Source organism: Hyperoodon ampullatus, assembly GCF_949752795.1.
Source record: "Hyperoodon ampullatus genome assembly, chromosome: 8".
Classification (NCBI taxonomy): domain Eukaryota; kingdom Metazoa; phylum Chordata; class Mammalia; order Artiodactyla; family Ziphiidae; genus Hyperoodon; species Hyperoodon ampullatus.
In genome coordinates, this window is record NC_136921.1 from 84,029,903 (window position 1) to 84,051,969 (window position 22,067).

At 39.5% G+C, this 22,067-nt stretch overlaps 1 protein-coding gene across 2 annotated transcripts in view; it reads left to right on the forward strand.

The window, feature by feature from the left end:
- CERS6 (ceramide synthase 6) overlaps positions 1–22,067 on the forward strand; it is a gene marked incomplete at both ends in the record, with an annotated part of 326,214 nt that overhangs the window by 168,215 nt on the left and 135,932 nt on the right. For both annotated transcript variants that reach the window (XM_079710750.1, XM_079710751.1), the window contains one exon: positions 19,070–19,127. In XM_079710750.1, the coding sequence (XP_079566876.1) occupies positions 19,070–19,127 (58 nt within the window). The remainder of the gene's footprint in view (positions 1–19,069; positions 19,128–22,067) is intronic.

A 22,067-nucleotide genomic window follows, 5' to 3' on the forward strand; every position in this document is an offset into this window, starting at 1 on the left:
CAGATATATAATTTTGTGGCTATAAAATATCTCAAAGCAAAGGAGTTAAAAAAAACCCTGAATAAACATAAACTCATTCTCTTCATCTGTATATGTTCGGTGATCGATTACTCTGTGTATCATATTTTATTTATAACACCACATTGCCATGGAAATTCACTGCTGTACTTTTCACTTCCCAGCTCTACTAAATTTTACTCTTAACATTTTCAGAGCTGCTGTACAATGTGCAGATTTAGTGTAGCAGCAATCTCAAGTGGTTTTGTAGCATTAAATATTCAATAACTTTAAAACCGAAAACAAGGGGAGAATAAGAAGTCAGCCAAATTCCGACACATAAACTTAATAAAGAAGCAACAGAGAGTCTCATTTACATGACCCACTGCTTAACAACTTTAATAGAATGAAGGCCTCCTCTACCTTTGTATCTTCAAATCTCATACAAAATGTCTGTCCTAAAGTCATGTTGTAGTTTAGTGGTGTGTCTAGCCATTGACACTGGCCCATGCAGTTAATCATAAAACTTAATTCAGAAATCATTTACGGGGTATCTGTCATATACATGCTATATAAAAATAGTAAAGATAGTTAAGTTATTGAACACTTGCCATGCATTGAAATGCTATTCTGTGCACATTACAAGTATTGTCTCATTTAATCCTCTCTCAAACCCTTTGAATAGGTGTTCCTTTCCTCATTTTATAGACCGGGTGTTAGAGTCACAGGGAGCGCCCATGCTCACAAAGACTGTTTGAAAATGATGGATCCAGTATTCTAGCCCAGACAGTGCAAACGTAGCCTCCCTAATGTTAGTCCTGGGCAGTATTAAGGCACAGATCTTTCACTCAGAACTGAAAATCCAACTGGTGGGTGTTCTGTTAAAGGATAACTATAATAAGTATTAACATTAGAACAGTACATTATGGGGACAGACACTTCTGCCTTGGGCGGTAGAGACCAGGGAAAATTTCAGAAAGGTCATGATAAGTTGAGCTGGATAAAGAGGAAAAGAAGTCCCAGGAGAGAAAGGTATGAGCAAAGATGCTGAGGCATAAAGGTGAATGGGCTATTCAGAAGATGGAAAGCATCCCTGATACCTAAGAGATAATATTTGTAAGCAATACATGGAGACAAGTATGTGTTCATTATTTCCAAACTTAGGGTTAAGGTTAAAAAAAAAAAAAGGAATCAACATATGATGGATTAGAAATGAGTTTTGTCAAGTCCCCTTAAAGAGGTGGCTCCAGGCCTGGCTAGGGCAACATTTGATTAGCTTCACCCAGCTGAGAAGAGGGCAGGGGTGCAGGCACATTATAATGGGACGTTCTGAGGTACAGGTTGGCTGAGCTTATTAAAGCAGCGGGGAAAAGGAGTGTTGGCTTCTGAAATGGGACGACATGCTCTTTGGCGAAAGTGCCTTAGGCCCATCTTCAGATCATCAACTCTTCTTGTTCTGTTTTGAAATCAATCTGATGACACTCTGGATTTCTGTGTAGGTTTGCCTGTTGGAAGAGAAACTCCCATTCGTGCCAAAGCAAATTTTCTGGACTGTGCGACTGTTCTTTTTCTCATGATTCAATCAATCAGTTGACATCCTGGCTTAAATGTCTGTCTGTGGAGCTCGGCAAAGGCTAGCCCACCCTTCAAGAGAGATGAAAACTACATGTGCTGCACCAGGGAATAGAGCAAAGAGGGTAAATGAAAGGAATATTTCCGAAGTAGAACTTTTAGATTTGATGACTGATGGGAGATAGGGGTTGAAGGAGGAGGAGAGGAAACTTAGTGGATAATAATGTCTTTGATAAAGATATGTCAGAAACAGAGTGGATTTCTGGGAGAGAGATAAGAAACGTTTAATCTTGAGTCCAAGATGCCTGTATTGGTGGAGAGGTCTGGTGTTTGGGTATCCAGCCTTATGAAGCCGGTTAGAGGCAGCTATCGCACAGCATACGGGGAGTGGGTGATTTCACTAGCGGGAGCATATGGAGTGAAAAGGAGGCTGAGGATGGAACCCTGGGTATTCTGACTTTGGAGAGTTGGGACAAAAGAGGAAAAGAGCAACGCAACAGCTTTTCAGGCAAAGGAAAATGGCCAGTTTTGTCAAATACTGCAGGATCAAAATATGGCTAAGACTCAACATGTAAGAGTTCAAAGAGACCTTAAAGGTCTGATTGCTTCCCCAGAAAAGACTTGAATTTGCCCAAGGTCATTTTGAGAGCATCAGAGGATGATTACAGTGTCTCCTGATTGGAAATCTCATGCTTATCCCTTTGTTTCATGCTGGTTATTATTTTCTAAGTATAGGTTTACAGTCAGTATGTCATACCATGTAATGCTAGCTAGTACGAGAGATCATGATGCTAGTTTATTTTTTAGTTATTTCCTATTGAACTATAATTGACATACAACACTATATTAGTTTCAGGTGTACAGACATAATGATTTGTATTTATATACGTACATTGTGAAATGATCACCACAGTAAGGTAATATCCGTCACCATACGTAGTTACAGGATTTTTTTTTCTTGCTATGAGAACTATTAAGACGGCCTCTCAACAACTTTCAGACATGCAACACAGTGTTGTTAACTATAGTTGCCATGCTGTACTTTACATTCTCATGACTTATTAATTTTATAACTGGAAGCTTGTACCTTTTGATTCACTTTGCCCATTTCACTCCCTTCACTCATTTCTCCCCCCGCCTCTGGCAACCACTGATCCGTTCTCTGTATCTGTGAGCTTGCTTTTGTTTGTTTTTCAGATTCCACATGTAAGTGAGATCATATGGTATTTGTCTCTCTCTGTCTGTTACACTTGGCATGATGCCCTCAAGATCCATCCATGTTGTCAAAAATGACAAGTTTCATTCTCTTCTATGGCTGCATAATATTCCTGTGTGTGTGTGTGTGTGTATCACATTTTCTTTATCCATTCATTCATTGATAGACACTTAGGTTGATTCTGTATCTTGGCTATTGTCAATATTGCTACAAAGAACATGGGGTTGCATATATCTTTTCGAATTACTGTTTTCTTATTCTTTGGATAAATACCCAGAAGTGGAACAGCTGGGTCATATGGTAGTTGTATTCTTAGTTTTTTGAGGAATCTCCATACTGTTTTCCACAGTGACTGCCAATTTACATCCCTGCTGACAGTATATGAGAGTTCCCTTTTCTCCATATCCTCGTCAGCATTTGTTATTTCTTACCTTTTTTTTTTTTTTTTTTGCGGTACGCGGGCCCCTCACCGCTGTGACCTCTCCCGCCGCGGACCACAGGCTCCGGACGCACAGACCCAGTGGCCATGGCCCACAGGCCCAGCTGCTCCGTGGCATGTGGGATCCTCCCAGACCGGGGCACAAACCCGTGTCCCCCTCATCAGCACGCGGACTCCCAACCACTGCACCACCAGGGAAGCCCTATTCCTTACCTTTTTGATAATAGCCATTCTAATAGGTTGGAGGTGATAGCTCATTGTGGTTTTGATTTGCATTTCCCTGATAATTACTGACAACTTTGAGCATCTTTTCACGTACATGTTAGCCATCTGTATGTCTTCTTTGAAAAAATGTCTTCAGATCCTCTCCCCATTTTTTAATCAGGTTGTTTTGTTGTTGTTGTTGAGTTATATGAGTTCTTTATATATTTTGGAAATTAACCCCTTATTCAGTATTGATTTGCAAATATTTTCTCCCATTCAGTGTGTTGCCTTTTTGTTTTGATGATGGTTTCATTTGCTGTGCAGAAGCTTTTTAGTTTGATGTAGTCTCACTTGATTATTTTTGCTTTTGTTTCCCTTGCCTTTGGAGTCAGATCCACAAAAATATCTCTAAGACCAATGTCGGTGAGTTTACCACCTATGTTTTCTTCTAGGAATTTTATGGTTTCAGGTCTTGCGTTAATGTTTTTAATCCATTTTGAGTTAATTTTGTTTGTGGTGTAAGATCATGGTCTAGTTCCATTCTTTTACATGTAGCTGTCCAGTTTTCTCAGCACCATTTATTGAAGAGCCTGTCCTTTCTCCATTCTATGTTCTTTGCTCCTTTGTTGTAGATTAGTTGCCCATATATGTGTGAGTTTATTTCTGGGCTGTCTATTCTGTTCCGTTGATTTATGTGTCTGTTTTTTTTGCCAGTACCATACTGTTTTGATTACTATAGCTTTGTAGTATAATTTGAAATCAGGGAGCATGTTGTCTCCAGCTTTGTTATTCTTTCTCAAGATTGTTTTGGCCATTCAGGATCTTTTGTAGTTCCATACAAATTTTAGATTTACTTGTTCTAGTTTTGTGAAATATGCCTTTGGCATTTTGGTAGGGATTGTATCGAATCCGTAGGTTGCTTTGGGTAGTATGGACATTTTAACTATTAATTCTTCCAGTTGATGAGCCTGGAATATTTTTCCTTTTTTGTGTGTGTCTTCTTCAATTCCTTTCATCAGTGTCTTACAGTTTTCAGTGTACAGATCTTTCACATCCTTGGTTACATTTATTTCTAGGTATTTTATTCTTTTTGATGCAATTGTAAATGAGATTATTTTCTTAATTTCTCTTGCTCATAGTTTATTAGTATATAGAAATGTCACAGATTTCTGTACCTTGATTTCATATCCTGCAACTTTACTGAATTCATTTATGAATGCTAACAGTTTTTGGTAGCATGATGCTACTTTGAAGTGGGCAGCTCAGTGCCACTGTCTTCCAATGCTCATAGTGAAAGGAGGGTTCAGGTTATTTAAAACATGAGGTGCCACAGTATGAATATAGCTGGTGTGTGGGCAACTCATTACCCTTTCAATCAGCATACAACTCACATGGCATCAACTAGTCAGCCAAGAATTTCATTGTGTGTGTTGTAACTAGGTTCAGTTTTGTGAAATGGCTTATTTTCTTAAATGGGAGTACAGGTTGACTGACTTTTTTGGAAAATACCTCAGTGATTACAAATTGTTTGTCTGATTATGTTTCTTTCTCTAATAGAGGAAGGAGCAAGAACATCATCCTCCCAAGTAGAGGCTACTAGGTCAGAAGCCTATATACCTGTATTTGTTTCCTGTTGGAAGATCCTTGACATTCTTGGATGTAACTTTTATATGTACATACATATACATATACACATATATAGATATGTGTGTATATACACATACATATACCTATATTTACATAATATATGTATCTATGCATGTACATACATATACATAAACATCTACATGTACACATGGGTATTCTTCACAGACAACTTAAAAGTCCAGGTGGAGAATGTGGTGGCAAACAGGCTGAAGGAGCTGGGGGATGAGAGGTGTGGGTGTGGGTGGAAAAAAGATGAAAAAAAAAACTCCAGGAGGTGAGACATGATTTGTGATATTTAATGTTTGCATGGTGAGACTGGTGTGTCAGGGCAAGTGAATTAAGAATGAGCCTAGGGCTTCCCTGGTGGCGCAGTGGTTGGGATTCCGCCTGCCGATGCAGGGGACGCGGGTTCGTGCCCCGGTCCGGGAAGATCCCACATGCCATGGAGAGACTGGGCCCGTGAGCCATGGCCGCTGAGCCTGCGCATCCGGAGCCTGTGCTCTGCAACGGGAGAGGCCACAACAGTGAGAGGCCCGTGTACCGCAAAAAAAAAAAAAAAAAAAAAAAAAAAAAAAGAATGAGCCTAGTTAGCATCCTAGGATCCATTCCTCAGCATCTCTCTCTGTATTTTAATTTTTTCATTCACTTCTCATTAAATTCTAACAGCCCTAAAAAATAGGTATTTTTATCCCCATTTTCAGATGAGGAAACTAAAGAAATTTTATACTAGAGTTGTAGGCAGGATTTAAGGGTAAGGAGGGTCTCCACCCCGATCCCTGTGAACTGTCTGCGCTTAGTCTCTCGTCCAGTTATGACATGTGCAGGAGAGCCCGTGGCAGAAAGTTGACACCAAACAGGGCAGTAGAGAGGGGCAAATTAATTTCTCTCTTAAATTCAAAAGTATGTACCTTTTGCAAACTGAAGTACCATTAGTTCCCATTTGCTTCTTTCCTGTGCAATCACAGCATCTGGACAAATGACTCCTTGTCTTCAGTCTGCTTTCAGAAAAGAAAAAAAATTACGCAGAGACTATGAAAGCACTTGATGTTCAAGGAGCACACGACATTAGTTTGACGCTAGATGGTAATAAATATTTGGCTGCTTTTGCCTCACCCACATGCTTAAGAATTGTGACATTTGCAAGTGCATGTTCCAAAGTCATATTGACTAATCTTATTTTTGGCAACAGGAGAGCAGTCTTGGTTTTATTCCTTCCTTTATCCTTATTCTAGACAAGTGTTAGCTGGAAAATGCTCATTTATCTTGTTCTGATTTCCACAAATCATGGCCTTTCAAACTTGATTAAAAATGAATGGACTTTAAGCTCACAATTATGTTTCGTCTATATTCAGGGGAATTATAGGAGTAAGGAGAAATATTTTATAGGCAGAGTGACCTAACAGAAGTGTAATTTGTGGAGACTGGTTTTTGGCAGATGTGTTTTGAGTAGAGTGTAGAGGCCTGGGACTGGTGTTGTTGGAAAGACTCATGGGAAGGGACAAATGCCAGCGATGCTGAGTTCCACCTTGCTGGGCACTTGACAAGGGAAGTCAACCTGGAGATAAAAGAATAGACCTCAATAGAGAACTGAAGAGAGAATCAGTAAAATTTGACTGCTAATAGAACTTATAAACAAATTGTTAAAAAAAAAAGCACCAATATCTAAATCAAAGTTAAGTCTAAGAAATGGAGCACAGTAGATTTAGAAGTCAGCATGAATGCAGACAATACCTGAAACATTTCCAATGGTAATTTTAGCCCTAAAAGCATGAATATAATGACAGGAAAAGAGTAAAATTAGTTATAATGCTTAGAAAAGGATGCTTGGGCTGATGGTACATAAAGAACAAGCCATTCATAGTTTCTAGGTGTGAGAAAAGAAAAAGTCATTTTATATGTTTTTACTGAACATAATTCTTATTCATGTTACTTTTTTGTTTGTTTGTTTGTTTGTTTTGTGGTACCAGGCCTCTCACTGTTGTGGCCTCTGCTGTTGCGGAGCACAGGCTCTGGACGCGCAGGCCCAGCGGCCATGGCTCACGGGCCCAGGCGCTCCGCGGCATGTGGGATCTTCCCGGACCGGGTCACGAACCTGTGTCCCCTGCATCGGTAGGCGGACTCTCAACCACTGCGCCACTAGGGAAGCCCCATGTTACCTTTTTTTTTATAATGAAGTATTTTTAAATACAGAGACTGATATAATAAAGACCCTCTGAGCTCTATCCAATCCTGTTTTAAAGGATTAAAATATTACAGAAGCAGCCGAGGCTCCCTGTATACCCCTTCTCTGTCTACTCTACCCTCCAGAGGCAATCTCTATCCTGAATTTGGTGTTTATATTTCCTTCTTTATTTTTATGCTATATATATATGTGTGTGTGTATATGTATATAAGTATATATAGTCATGAAAGATATAGCGTTATTTTGAATATTACCAAACTTACGTAAGTGCTTAACCTGTTCTTTGAATCAGTGATCTAGTGAAGACAGTTCTGCTCAAATTAAGTTCACCTTTGCCCTGAAAATGAAGTGAATAGGTTTGACTTACCTCCAACCTCAGTGATTACATTGATAAGACTGTTGCTTCTCAAACAGAGAAACAGCTGAGCAAATGAAGAAAACTATTTGGAGTCACAGAGTTAATTATTGATGGAGATAGAAATAATTTAAGGAAATGTTTGCTTTATGGCAAAAACTCAGGTCTGCATAATCAGTCCATGGGATGAGTCACATCTTTTCTCCTAGCTAGAGTTTTTGTTTGGATTCCTAAACTAATGAAAGTTTGAAGGCTATCCTGGGAAATTAGATTGTATACCAGAGTTTCCAAAAAAGGAATCTTTAATCTCACCTTTGTTTCATTCTTTAAGCTATATGGGATGTTTTTCAAACTAAAGTCGATTTACTTTCTCCCTAGTTGATGAACATCTCTATTGTGCTCAAGTAATACAATTAGTGTCCCAGTAACAGCTTGCAAAGGAGAATACTGACTTAAAAATCATTACCTCTTTAAAAAAATGTTCTCGGTTGAAACCTACCAGTTATTTAACTAAGCCTTTGGGTCTGTCTTAATTTCAAAATACTGTGTTCTAAATGTAAAGAAAACTCATCTTTTGGGGGAGGTATTTTGGCTAAAAGCCTGTGGAACAAGAAAGAAATATGTGTCTGCATCATTAACATGATTCAGTGATGCCCGATGGCTTTGTTAGACTTATTAAATGCAAAATATAATTGAGGGGCCTTATTTTGTTCTACAAACCAAGAGTCCAACCAACCCACCAACCATCCAAACAAACAAATAGAAGTCTGACACCTGTGGCTTTGTAAAAAAAAATTTAGGTGTTGGCTTAATTTGTGAAATGTGATGTCTGTGCCCTAATGGACATTACACTACCTCCTTAGAGAATTGGCAGTGTATCAGGTGTCTGCCGAGTATTTTCTAAAACTTATGGTGTCGTTGTCTGTTTCTAGTCTTGGCTTTAAGGCCATAGGGACACAAGATGTGAACAAAGGAGACCTGGTGTGAAAACTGGGGAGACCTCTTTTCTTTCACCAAGTTACCTGAGAATGTAGAGAAGTTACACATTTCTTTGAACCTGATGTTTTCATCGGTAGAACAAGGGTGTGGATGGACTCCCAGGGATCACTGAAGAACAAGGCTGTTTGGTAGAACAAGACTGTTAAGAAAAGCTCGTGTTCAAACACATAAAAAATGGGAGATGGATAACTCTGATTTATATATACAGAAATATACTGATGTTACAATAAAACCCCCATAAGACCAAATCCTTGCCCTCGGTGAGCTATTGTCCTACTAGGATATGCAGCATTCACTCATGACACCAGCTCTACTAGGCATGTAGCCAAGTCATTTCACCTTGAGTATGTGCTTTACATTTGTGGAGAAAGGAAGAGAAGACAACAGAGAAAGTCTTACTTGTCCTCCTGCCTTAGTATCGAAAAGGAGCTTGAAAGTGGAGGCTGCAGCTGTCAGAGTAGCTCCACTGGTTTTGCCTAATGTGATAGGAGAAAGAGCTATAGAGTAATGTTCTTGGCAAAAAAAAAAAAAAAAAAAAAGAACCTTCTATTTTAACTTTTGTGTTAAAATAAAGAGGCGCGGGCTTCCCTGGTGGCGCAGTGGTTGAGAGTCCGCCTGCCGATGCAGGGGACGCGGGTTCGTGCCCCGGTCCGGGAGGATCCCACATGCCGCGGAGCGGCTGGGCCCGTGAGCCATGGCTGCTGGGCCTGCGCGTCCGGAGCCTGTGCTCCGCAGCGGGAGAGGCCACAACAGTGAGAGGCCCACGTACCACACACACACAAAAAAATAAATAAAATAAAATAAAATAAAGAGGCGATATTTAGTAGAAAGGAATGTGGTCTCTGGAATCAGATTGCCTGGATTTGAATCCCCAAATTCATTACTTGCTACGTGTGTTTGTTTGTTTGTTTGTTTTGCGGTACGCGGTCCTCTCACTGTTATGGCCTTTTCCGTTGTGGAGCACAGGCTCCGGATGCACGGGCTCAGCGGCCATGGCTCACGAGCCCAGCCGCTCTGCGACACGTGGGATCCTCCTGGACCGGGGCACGAACCCGTGTCCCCTACATCGGCAAGCGGACTCTCAACCACTGCGCCACCAGGGAAGCCCGCTAACTGTGTTTTTAGGCAAGTGACCTAAATAGTTTCTCTGTGTCTGTAAGATGGGAATGATAGTAGCACCTACCCCATAGGGTTCTCATAAGATGCAAACAAGTTAATACATATGAAACTCTTATGATGGTACCAGGCATAAAATAAGTACTTGAGGAATGCCAGCTATTACTGTCTTAAACATAGGTGATCCTCAAAGAGAGCCTAGTAAGTAGAAGTACTGTTCACTTCATAAAGATGACTATTGCTATTAAGTTTGAAGCCACAAATACTTCACTTCAAAACTTTGTGGAAGTGAATGTGTCCAATATAATACAGAAACCCCTTCGAAGGGTTTTCATAAGTCCTGTTGTACTTGACTGGAGAAGTGATGAAATACGAGTGTAATATGAGTGTAATATGTTTATACTGTCTCTTTGTTCATACTTTATGAAAGTCATCAGCTTTGAGTTTTTGTAGAAAAATCGGAATTTAATCTTTTTGTACTTAGAGGTAAAAGGATAGATTTATGTATTTTAAAGTACTGTTGGCCCTCTGTATTTGTGGGTTCTACTTCCACAAATTCAACCAACCAGGGATTGAAAATATTTGGGAAAACAGGGCTTCCCTGGTGGCGCAGTGGTTGAGAGTCCGCCTGCCGATGCAGGGGACGCGGGTTCGTGCTCCGGTCCGGGAAGATCCCACATGCCGCAGAGCGGCTGGGCCCGTGAGCCATGGCCGCTGAGCCTGCGCGTCCGGAGCCTGTGCCCCGCAACGGGAGAGGCCACAACAGTGAGAGGCCCGCGTACCGCAAAAAAGAACCCAAAAAACAAAAACAACTCCAGAAAGTTTCAAAAAGCAAAATTTGAACTTGCCATGTACTAGCAACTATTTACATAGCATTTACATTGTATGAGGTATTCTAGAAATGATTTAAAGTATACAGGAGAGTGTGTATAGGTTGTATGCAAATACTACACCATTTTATATAAGGGGTTTTAACATCCTTGGATTTTGTTATTTGATATTGATATTTGGAATCAATGCCCCATGGATACTGAGGGACGACTATATCAATATACAAAGTTTATACTAATTTATTTCAAAATATATTCTCATTTATCAAACTCCATAGTTTCACTTTGTTTGTAATAATTTGCAAGATATACTAGCATGTTTATATTAAATATTAAATTTTATGAAAAAACAGATATAAGCTCTACTTCACTCTTCTTTATGTATTTGATAAGCAATGATTTTTTTTTCTTACCTTAGATTATGGAACAGCTAAAATGGAAATGTCTCAAAATTAATAAATTCAATCAGAATCAAAGGAACTACATGCTATTTTTTGTGTGTCCTAACAAGGTATCTTAGTTTTTCACTCAATACAGTATTTTTTTTTTTTTATTATTTAGACCATTCCAGAGTTGACTTTCTTTGATTCCAAATTCCTACTGTTTTGGGTCATGTAAAAAATTGTTAGCAGCATTTGGCATGTCTTTTCCCTTTCCTATACATATTTTGCACAGTTTATGGAAATAGTTGATAAAATTATTTGATTAAGGACAATTTTGGTTAAAATAAAGCTAAAAGTAGAGAAATCAAGGGGAGTACTCACACTGTTAATAAAAATTCAGATGTCAATTTAGGAGCTATTTCTCGTCAGACACTCTGTTTGCTGTCAGAAACACAAAGATAAGTAAGATTCAGTCGCACCCACTTGGAACTCACAAGCAAGTCAGAGGTTTGTGGCTGTAATCAAAGACGAGGTAAGGAGGTAAGAAACACACCGTCAGAGAATTACAATGCTTTCAGTGTTGCGACATTGAGAAAAGGTGGCTTTTTGGTGTAACTAGCATTTGACACAGATCCCAAAGGAGGGATAGTGTTGCAGTACATGGACAGGATGAGTGGATAGGATGGAGAAGGGCCCCCGGATAATAACTGGTGACTTTAGTGGACAAGCTCAGTATTGTTTAAGTGCCCTGGTATTGAAAAGAATCCCCAATGCAGCCCTTCCCTGTTTCCAGTTTTGCAAGCAGCCAGTTTCTATTCATCAGGACAGAGAGCGTTCTCATCATGTGGTGTCCACGAATGGCCCCTTGGTCAGAAACACCATTTCAGCTGAATACACTGTCTTCAGTTTTCAGGTGTATAAAATCAGGAAGAGGCAGCAGAGCCTAATGCTTAAGAGCTGGGATGTTGAAGCTATGCTGCCTGGTTCTTAGTCCCCGTGCTCTCCCTCACTAGCTGTGTGACCTTCGGGCAAGTCATTAAACCGCACTGTGCTTGTTTCCTCATCTGAAAAAAACTAGGGATGATGTTAATAGGACCTACCTTGTTGTGTGGAATAGTTTCACTAAATGACTTTCTACTTGTAAAATGCTTAGAACAGCTGCTAGCACAGAGCAAGCACTCCAGAAATGTTGTAAAGAAAATGGCCCATGTGCTACCTTCCTCTCTCTAGGATGGTGTGCTGAGTTGAGCTCAGGGGGCTGCTCTGGCTGTCTTTCTCTGCTTCTGTCTCCTCTATAGATTAGGACCCCTGTGCCATGTGGGTGACACCTGGCAGTAAGACACAAGACCTCAACACTCTGATTCCCTGCTTTTATGGCACATTTTATTAGTCTTGATTTTAACAAAGAGCCCTTTCAGCCTTGTTGCATAAGGACAATAAACCAGATTCAGTGGGTGGTAGTTTTTACTAGCTTTCCATTCTAATTTTCAGGCTTCATGGATATAAAAGATTTCCATGTCCAAATAAATGTAGTGGGACACATCTAGGCAGAGAAATGCGCGCGAATTCTGTGGAATTTGAGAGGGGGCTTTTGAGTCAGTGCTGCACTAGGTTTGTCTCCTGGTTTTGCCACTTAGCAGCAGTGTGGACTTGGGCAAGCTAATCCCTAAGGCCTCTCTTCCCAATAGAGGTTCCTAACAGAGTTGCTTCCTCGTCTGGAATCTTTCTGGGACTCCCTGGCGATTCTGAGTATTTTCCACCCACAGCTTGGGACCCAGCTCCTGGTTCTGCAACCAGGCTCCAAAATGGGGTGGTTGTCCTCACTCCTGTTTTCTGTGTACTTTTTTGAGTTTATGCTTTCCTTAACAAAATTCCTCTTCTGCCTGTTTAGTGCTACATTCATAAAGGCACACAGGTAAATTCATGCATTCACATTGCCATCTTTAACTAGGCATCATCTTTAAGTTATTTATTTATTTATTTATTTATTGTGGTACGCCGGCCTCTCACTGTTGTGGCCTCTCCCGTTGCGGAGCACGGGCTCCGGACGCGCAGGCTCAGCGGCCATGGCTCACGGGCCCAGCCGCTCCGCGGCATGTGGGATCCTCCTGACCCAGGGCACAAACCCGTGTCCCCTGCATCAGCCGGCGGACTCTCAACCACTGCGCCACCAGGGAAGCCCCATCTTTAAGTTTTTAAAGAAACATTCTTTAACTATATTTCTCTTAGCATGACAATGGTGTCTTTTTTTGAATTTTATTTTATTTATTTTTTTATACAGCAGGTTCTTATTAGTTATCCATTTTACACACATCAGTGTATACATGTCAATCCCAATCTCCCAATTCATCACACCACCACCCCAAGCCCCCCAGGGCTTTACCCCCTTGGTGTCCATACGTTTGTTCCCTACATCATTGTCTCTATTTCTGCCCTGCAAACCGGTTCATCTATACCATTTTTCTAGGTTCCGCATATATGCATTAATATACAATATTTGTTTTTCTCTTTCTGACTTACTTCACTCTGTATGACAGTCTCTAGATTCATCCATGTCTCTACAAATGACCCAGTTTTGTTCCTTTTTATGGCTGAGTAATATTCCATTGCATATCTGTACCACATCTTCTTTAATGACAATGGTGTCTTTTAAAATTTCTCTGTAAGAATAAATTTAATGCTTCCCTTCTCCAATCCCTGCTTTCATTAATATAATCTGAGAATTCATCCCTTGATTATTGTTGTTAAATATTTTGTATTAAGTTGCCCCTTAAGAACAAGAGCATTCAATTGGGCAATGAAATTTAGGGCAATTTGTTATGTTGTTAACAATAGCCCTTTTATTCTAAAATTATACTTTTTGAATTCTTAATTTTTATTTGTATCTCGGTGGGTTAGAATTGACCAAAGTAATTTTTTAGTAATAGTTAAGGAGTAATGTATTTTCAGAGCTTTTGAATATGCGAGAATATTTTTCATATTTCTTTACAAATGAAAGACAGTTTGGTTAGCAGTAGCTTTCTTTGATGGAACCTTTTCTCTCTTCTGTAAATTTAGTGATGCAAAGGAGAATTTAAGACCACTGGACATTTGTTCCTTTGATGGTGGCATATTTCATTTGATTTGTATGTTGACTTGTTTTTGTTTTCATGCATGGATATTGAAGGATTTCTTTTTAACCCTAAGATTCAAAATTTGTCAGACATATATATACTACCAGATGTAAAATAGATAGCTAGTGGGAAGTAGCTGCATAGCATAGGGAGATCAGCTGGGTGCTTTGTGACCACCTAGAGGGGTGGGATAGGGAGGGTGGGAGGGAGACGCAAGAGGGAGGGGATATGGGGATATATGTATATGTATAGCTGATTCACTTTGTTATAAAGCAGAAACCAACACAACAATGTAAAGCAATTATACTCCAATAAAGATGTTAAAAAATTAAGAAAATTAAAAAGAAATTTGTCAGAATGTGGCTTTGAATTGATATTGTTTGGGATACAATTTGGTTCTTATTTCTTCTTTTCAGTCAGTTTTTTCTTTTTCAGTTGTGTGTTTGATTATTAGTTCTGTCTAAGTCTGTCACTTGTGTTTTCTCAGAAGCACCTATAATTAGACTTAGTTTTTCTGGTCCTCAAATCTTGGGTCTTCTTTCATCTATTGGTTCTTTTCTCCAGCCCTATGGGGGTGTTTATCCTCTACATCAATGTTTTAATTTTAAGCAGGATGTGTCTACATTGTTCTCCCCCTCCCCCTCATGTGGATAATATTCTGTCACTTCATTTTTTACAATCCTTGTATTGCTTCTTTGTTTCGCTTATAAACTCTTTTTATCTTAACCAGTAGTCTTTTACTAATTTATGGCTTTCTACTTCTGTTTCTAGGGGACGTATTTTTTTAGGGGACATACCTTAACAGCACCAAATACTTCCATAAAAATTACATCCCTTCCTCTAGGGAGTTAGTTTTAGGAGATGATTCTTTCTTTTGATCTTTAGCATGCTCTTTTCTTTCTGTATTTATGCAGTACTTCCTTGTAGACCTGTGTTGACATTTAGATGTTTTTTCATTCCTAAATTTGGAAATATCCATCTAGACCTGCTCATAGAGAAGATGTATGGATTGACCTTGACCCCACTCTCTGTCCTCTTTTTTGCTGGTAAAGTTCCGCTTTTAGACCTCTGCCTTTGTAGCAGGTTGATGTTTGTAGGCCTTGGCCCACTTTCAGTGGACCAGAAGAATCTCATATAGAGCAGCTATCTCTGTTTCTTGTTCTCTGTCATTTATATGGATTATAAGAACTCCAACCTCCAGAATGTAACACCACCATAGATCATCTCTCCCCTTAGTCATCTTTTCTATAACTGAAACTCCCAGGATGCTAAGTACTTCCTTTTTTTCTCACTCATCTTTTATTTTATTTATTTATTTATTTATTTATTTATTTGCGGTACGTGGGCCTCTCACTGTTGTGGCCTCTCCCATTGTGGAGCACAGGCTCCGGACGTGCAGGCTCAGCGGCCATGGCTCACAGGCCTAGCCGCTCCACAGCATGTGGGATCTTCCCAGACCGGGGAACGAACCCGTGTCCCCTGCATTGGCAGGCGGACTCTCAACCACTGCGCCACCAGGGAAACCCTCTCACTCATCTTTTGAACAGTCACTAGTTGATGGGGTGGGGGGATTCTCCTGCTGCCTCAAAAAGTATCATTCATGACAGAGAGCTGTCTAGGTTTCTGACTGGCAGATTTTTGCATTTCTGTACAAATGGCAGAAAGTGGAGACAGGAAGATATACTAAGATTTTCCTACTTCCTTTTTTAAGACCCATAGCTTGTTTCTTGTTGCCTCTAATTACATTTTTTAAATCTAATTTTATTCTTTTTTTCTGCTGTAAAATTCTCTGATTCTTGCAGTAGGTTGAAGGTCATTTCTTCCTTTTTTGTGGTTGCATGCACCTTTATTTACCTTTCTTTTCATAGATATTTTAGTGGGAGGTTGAGAGAGGCTGTATCAGCGGCTGGTAGCTAGACACCATTTAAAACTGTAACTTACATGAAACTACACAAATAAAAAAAGGACTTTCCGAATGTGGCAAAATGCTTGAAAATTTTGCTTCTGTAGATATTTTGTGGAAATAAAGTCCGCCTTATAGATATTCATCACAGGTTGTTATTCAAATGATGGAGGCATTCATGTTCCTGTAATACAACCTATGTCTTATGAAAGCGGGGTTATTTTATGAAAGAAAATGTAGTTACATGAGTGATTGTAGGGATTTCAGTGACTTCCATAAAGTTTCTTGTTATCCATAAAAACTGCCTGATCTGAGTGTCTTAGAGCTGAAACAGGCTGTTTATAAACATTTATAACAGCTGAAACAGCTGTTATAAATCATTTAATCTAGGAGTTGCAAATTCAGTTGTCTTCAGGGGCCAGAAAAATGACTTGCAAATGCGTGAAGTAGGTTGGTTTAATACAATCAGGAGTGGGAGGGACTCGAGAGAAGTGGAGATTACTTGTTCCACCACATCCTTAGGCCATCAATATATCAAAACAGTGTAAATATCAAAAACAGTATAATATAAACCCACTCTCCCATTATAGAGATGGAACTGAGGTCAAGGGATATTAGTAGATTTGCTCAAAGTTAGGAGAATCTATGTATCTCGTCCAGAACCAGCTATATAATTTGCAGGACCCAATGCAAAATAAAATATGGGGCCCCTTGTTCAACAATTATTAAGAATTTCGAGATAGTGACAGCAAAACATTAAACCAAGCATGGGACCCTGTGTAACTGCACAAGTTACATACCCTTGGAGCCATCCCTGGTCTTAACTTCTGATTTAGAATTTGTACATCCCAACAGAAGGAAGCACACAGATACTTTCACCCGTAACCACCAAAAATTGATAATGGAGATGGGGTTAAAATTAAGTCCTTGACTTTGATACTGCAGTATATGAATTGCCCTTCCTGACAAGAGGGCTTTTGTAAGAGGTTTTAGAATCGTTGCTTTTTGTTCCTTCCTAAATTCAGGCTTTATGGATGATTGGTTGATGATTTTCAACCCTGAAGTTCAAAGCTCTTCTCTCAGTGTTAGTTCTGACATGAATTCCAGCATGTTTGAAGAGTCTGTCAGTCCAGGAATAAAACTCAGGGACACTTGTGTCTACCATTGGATCTTACTCAGCTCTCTGAGGCCCCCTACCATAGTTCTTACTTCAAAAGAGCTGTCATCTCTTCCAGAAAATTTTGTCTGTAACCTGAATCATCTCCTAAAATAAACTTTTCAAAAAAATCTTATTTGTTATGGTCACCAAAGGGGAAGGGGGGAGGATAAATTAGAAGTATGAGATTAACATGTTTACACTACTATATATAAAATAGATAACCAATAAATATATATAAATATAAATATAACCTGTATAGCACAGGGAACTATACTCAATATTTTGTAATAACCTATAAGGGAAAAGAATCTGAAAAAGAATATAAGAAAGGGCTTCCCTGGTGTCGCAATGGTTTAGAGTCCGCCTGCCGATGCAAGGGACATGGGTTCGTGCCCCGGTCCGGGAAGATCCCACATGCCGTGGAGCGGCTAGGCCCATGAGCCATGGCTGCTGAGCCTGCGCTCCGCAACGGGAGAGTCCACAACAGTGAAAGGCCTGTGTACCGCAAAAAAAAAAAAAAAAGAATATAAGAAAATCTTATTTGAAATTTCTACATGGCTTGCAAACACAGAAAGCAATTTGCCTTCTGACAAATTAAAGTTGACTAGTCACTTTCTCCTTTGTGTTCATTTACAACTTGTAACCCAAGGTACCATGAACAGCATGACCTCAGGAATGCTATTTAGTGAAATCAATCAGTGTTTTTTGTTTTTTTTTGCGGTACATGGGCCTCTCACTGTTGTGGTCTCTCCCGTTGCGGAGCACAGGCTCCGGACGCGCAGGCTCAGCGGCCATGGCTCACGGGCCCAGCCGCTCCGCGGCATGTGGGATCCTCCCGGACCGGGGCACGAACCCGTGTCCCCTGCATCAGCAGGCGGACTCTCAACCACTGCGCCACCAGGGAAGCCCTCAATCAGTTTTTAAAGGCATAGCTATTCACACTCAGAAAATATAAGAAGTAAAATCGGGAATTGGGTACCAGGGTAAGAGTTTATTCGTAGTAATCATATATATACACATACTATGTATATAAGTTATATAAAGTCTTTATATAAAGTCTCGTATTTTAAAAGACTTAAACATTCAATTCATTTGTCATTGAAAGAGAACTTAAAATTTTCTCCTCATTAAAAAAGTGAAGGCTTCCCTGGTGGCACAGTGGTTGAGAGTCCGCCTGCCGATGCAGGGGACACGGGTTCGTGCCCCGGTCCGGGAGGATCCCACATGCCGCGGAGCGGCTGGGCCTGTGAGCCATGGCCACTGAGCCTGCGCATCCGGAGCCTGTGCTCCGCAACAGGAGAGGCCACAACAGTGAGAGGCCCGCGTACCACTAAAAAAAAAAAAAAAAAAAAAAAAGTGAATGTCTAACAGCTAGACATAGAGTTTGGGATGGTATAAGGTTGTTGTTAACAGTTGCACATCAGATGAATGATTTGGATTCCAAATGGGTTCCCTTAGCAATATCCAGAAAGATGCCAATAAAAATTTGTTAAAAGATGAAGGAAAAATATGTTACCTGATTTAAAAATATTATACCTTTTATTTTTAAAACAAATATGAACAAAAATTAAGTCATTTACTTAATATCTGAAACAGGCAAAGAATTCAAAGCTATCTTATATACCTTCATATTTGTAAAATCTATTCGTTCATGAGCAATGAACAAGAGGAAATTCACATATTGGTAGAAGAGAAGATGGGCAAATACAATAACTGAGTGAAAGAAAATTTATGAATATAATTATTAATATTTAAAATATTTGCAGTATGCCATGCACTTAAGTGTATGTGTTTAGCCAGAACTGAAATCGCTCCTTAAGTTTAATCCCTGGTTGGGGCAGAGGTGTGTGTAGGGGGGAGGTCATTTAATGGACTTTTTTCACTCACGTATTTCAGAATGTGCTGTGAAGTATTTAAATTGAATATCATAGAATTTTTTTTAAACTTTCCACAGGTGGAAATTTTCATTTGGCCTTTATATATTTACCTATGGAGTCCGGTTCCTGAAAAAGGTAGGCTCTGTCAAGTTACTTTATGCAATTCTTATGTAACTGTAAGCCTCTGTCTTATTTTTTATGTTGTGGCAGTAGTAGAATTTTAAACAATCATAACACACTTGTAAGAATTATTTGTACATTTTTCTTTGATTTATAAAAATATTGGCCGTTTATTCTTTGTAGTAAACAACTTTCAGGCATCTGCTGAAAATAACTTTTGAAAATAATTTGTTTTTCCAGTGATAGATGTTACTAAGTCCATTGACCACTCTAGTTGGTTATTTGCTACCTATGGGCATTAGAACCTTATAAAATCCATCTCAGGCTTGGAAAGAATTTAGAGTTTCCACATCACACATCACACAACTTGAAAAAATCACTTGTGGCATTTTGTGTTATCACTGTAGCCTTTATCAGTAGAAATTAGAGTTTAGTGTCTTGCAAAGCTACCAACAGGGTAACACCAACTGCCAGTGGAAAATTCAATTCCTTTTATAGATTGTGTTCCCTGGCTGCTATTTTGCTCCTCTGCATGAACAAAGGCACCTTTACCTATGAAAGCAGTTCTTTGAGGCCGTCATAGTCTTTTTCTTCTTGATTTCAGTGCTTAATGGCACTACTAACAAGTTAGGCTGCTTAACTTCAAGTCTCACGAAGACGTTCTCACAGTCATGCAATAGTGAGTTGGCAGAAAATGGGAAATTATTTTTTTAAATGTTTTATGGTATTACCCTTTAAAGTGATATCAGTGTTATCTTTATTTAGCAAAACAAATTTTCCAAACTGGGGCATTGGGCCAAGTGGCACGCCTTACTAGTAAATTCTCATGTAAATGTTGATATGAAAATTGCAAATACGTTTTCATTTTTCAAGTCTGAGTTGTAAGATATTGTCTGCCCGTGGCAAATTCTATTGTAAATAATAGTTGTTTCCCAATATCATATTTTCCTAGAGGAAATAATTCTTTTTACTTGTTGTCTTTTCCTTTAGTAACTGCACTTATTTTTCACTTAATAAGACTACATGGCCCAGAGGTCCCTTGAATAGATTTAAAAGAATGAACTTCACTCTGTAAAATTTCTAAGTATGAAGACATTCTCAACTGGGGTAAATAAATGTGGTGGAAAGTGCTTATTTTGGAGCCCTACTGTTCTCGTTTTCAGATTTATGTATCTAGGGGAAAAAATAGAAAGAATGGCTGTAGAGCTTTTATGCTTCCAACTTGACTACCTTGGAAGAGGAAATAGCTTTGGATGGAATTTCAGCTGACATGGGAGAGCTGGGCTTCATGGGAATGTCGAGTTGCTAACTGAGGTCACAGTTTGGAATTCACGTCGGGTTCTGTTGGTGAAGGGCTTTGATGGTGAGCAAGGAGAGATGGTGAGAGCCAGGAGCACTTCTTTGCCCTTTTCCCTAGATCTGCAGGATGTGGTCTCTTTTAAAAGTTCTCATTCAGCAAGCCTGTCCATCTGTCATCAGAACAGGAAATGCTTTGACACTTAGCTCTGCTTTATTCTGTCCCTACACAGACTGAATGGAATGAGAGTAGTTTTCATCCCCTAGTCCTCAGTGGCTCTATAGAAGGCAGTAAAAGGGCTTGTCAATAGAATGTTTGCCTGGAAATTGTTGTTCCTTAAACTATAACAGTTTCCTTTCAGCTGCCTCTAGATATAACAAATGCTTAAAAATGAAAGGAGAAATAGATGTTGTTCTTCTTGTTGGATTAATTTGTATTTGGGGTTTCTTCCTTTGATACTCTCTAAGAAGCACTCAGTTTTGGATGAGCTGTACAGTTTAGCGTTTCCTCATACTGTGAGATAGAAAAGTGTACATAGACTCCATATGAGCTAACTGTGAAGGACTTCATAAGCTATCTTGTCCAGCTCTTTCATTTCACAGCTGAGGAAGCAGAAGTCCAGAGAGGGTAGATGTCACTTCACAGGTCATACAGTGAGTTTATGAAAGGGCTGAATCTGAAGTGAAACGCACACTGCTATCTCTTATTCTAGTACTTTCCCCACTTTACCAGCCCACGTTAACCTCGTGACTTCCTTTAGTTAAGTTAGCAAACTTAACCTAATGTAGTCGTTGTTTCTGTTTAGAGCTTTAAATACTTACTTTAACGGATATTTAAAATATATTTCTGGGGCTTCCCTGGTGGCGCAGTGGTTGAGAGTCCACCTGCCGATGCGGGGGCACGGGTTCGTGCCCCGGTCCGGGAGGATCCCACATGCCGCGGAGCAGCTGGGCCTGTGAGCCATGGCCGCTGAGACTGCGCGTCCAGAGCCTGTGCTCCGCAACGGGAGAGGCCGTAACAGTGAGAGGCCCGCGTACCGCAAAAAAAAATAATAATAAATAAAATAAAATAAAATATATTTCTGTTAACTTGTTGGAATGGACAATATATTTGCCCATATAACCAAAAGGAAAAGAAATTATTATGAAGGCAGCACCAGAAATAGTCAAAACAAGGTAATTCCAATTTTCACAATACCCTAAATGTTTTAAAATAAAATAGCAGGGTAGTGGACCAATTTTAAAATATGAAAGGCCACAGCTGCTTCTTATTCCCAGCATCCAAAATGTGGATCATTACATGTGCTGTTAGAAAAATACCTAGGCAACTTGCACTGTCCAATTTTCTTCTGCTTTTAGGTCAAATGAATCTGATACGTCTCATCTTCTAGGGTGTATTAAGTAACCTTAAGTACCCTTTCTACCCTGAAATTCTATGCTCCCGTTAAAGAGATATTTACCAAATGCAAAGTACCATGCACCCATGATAGAGAATCTTAAAAAATAAAAAACAAATTAATTAATAAAAATTTTTGAAAACCATAGAATTTTAGATGTAAAAGTTATCATTCCTATCATCTAAATACCTCATTTTATAGATGAGGCTATGAGGTATCAATCTCTAGTATAAGAATAGCTTGAGTTTTCTCTGCCATACTC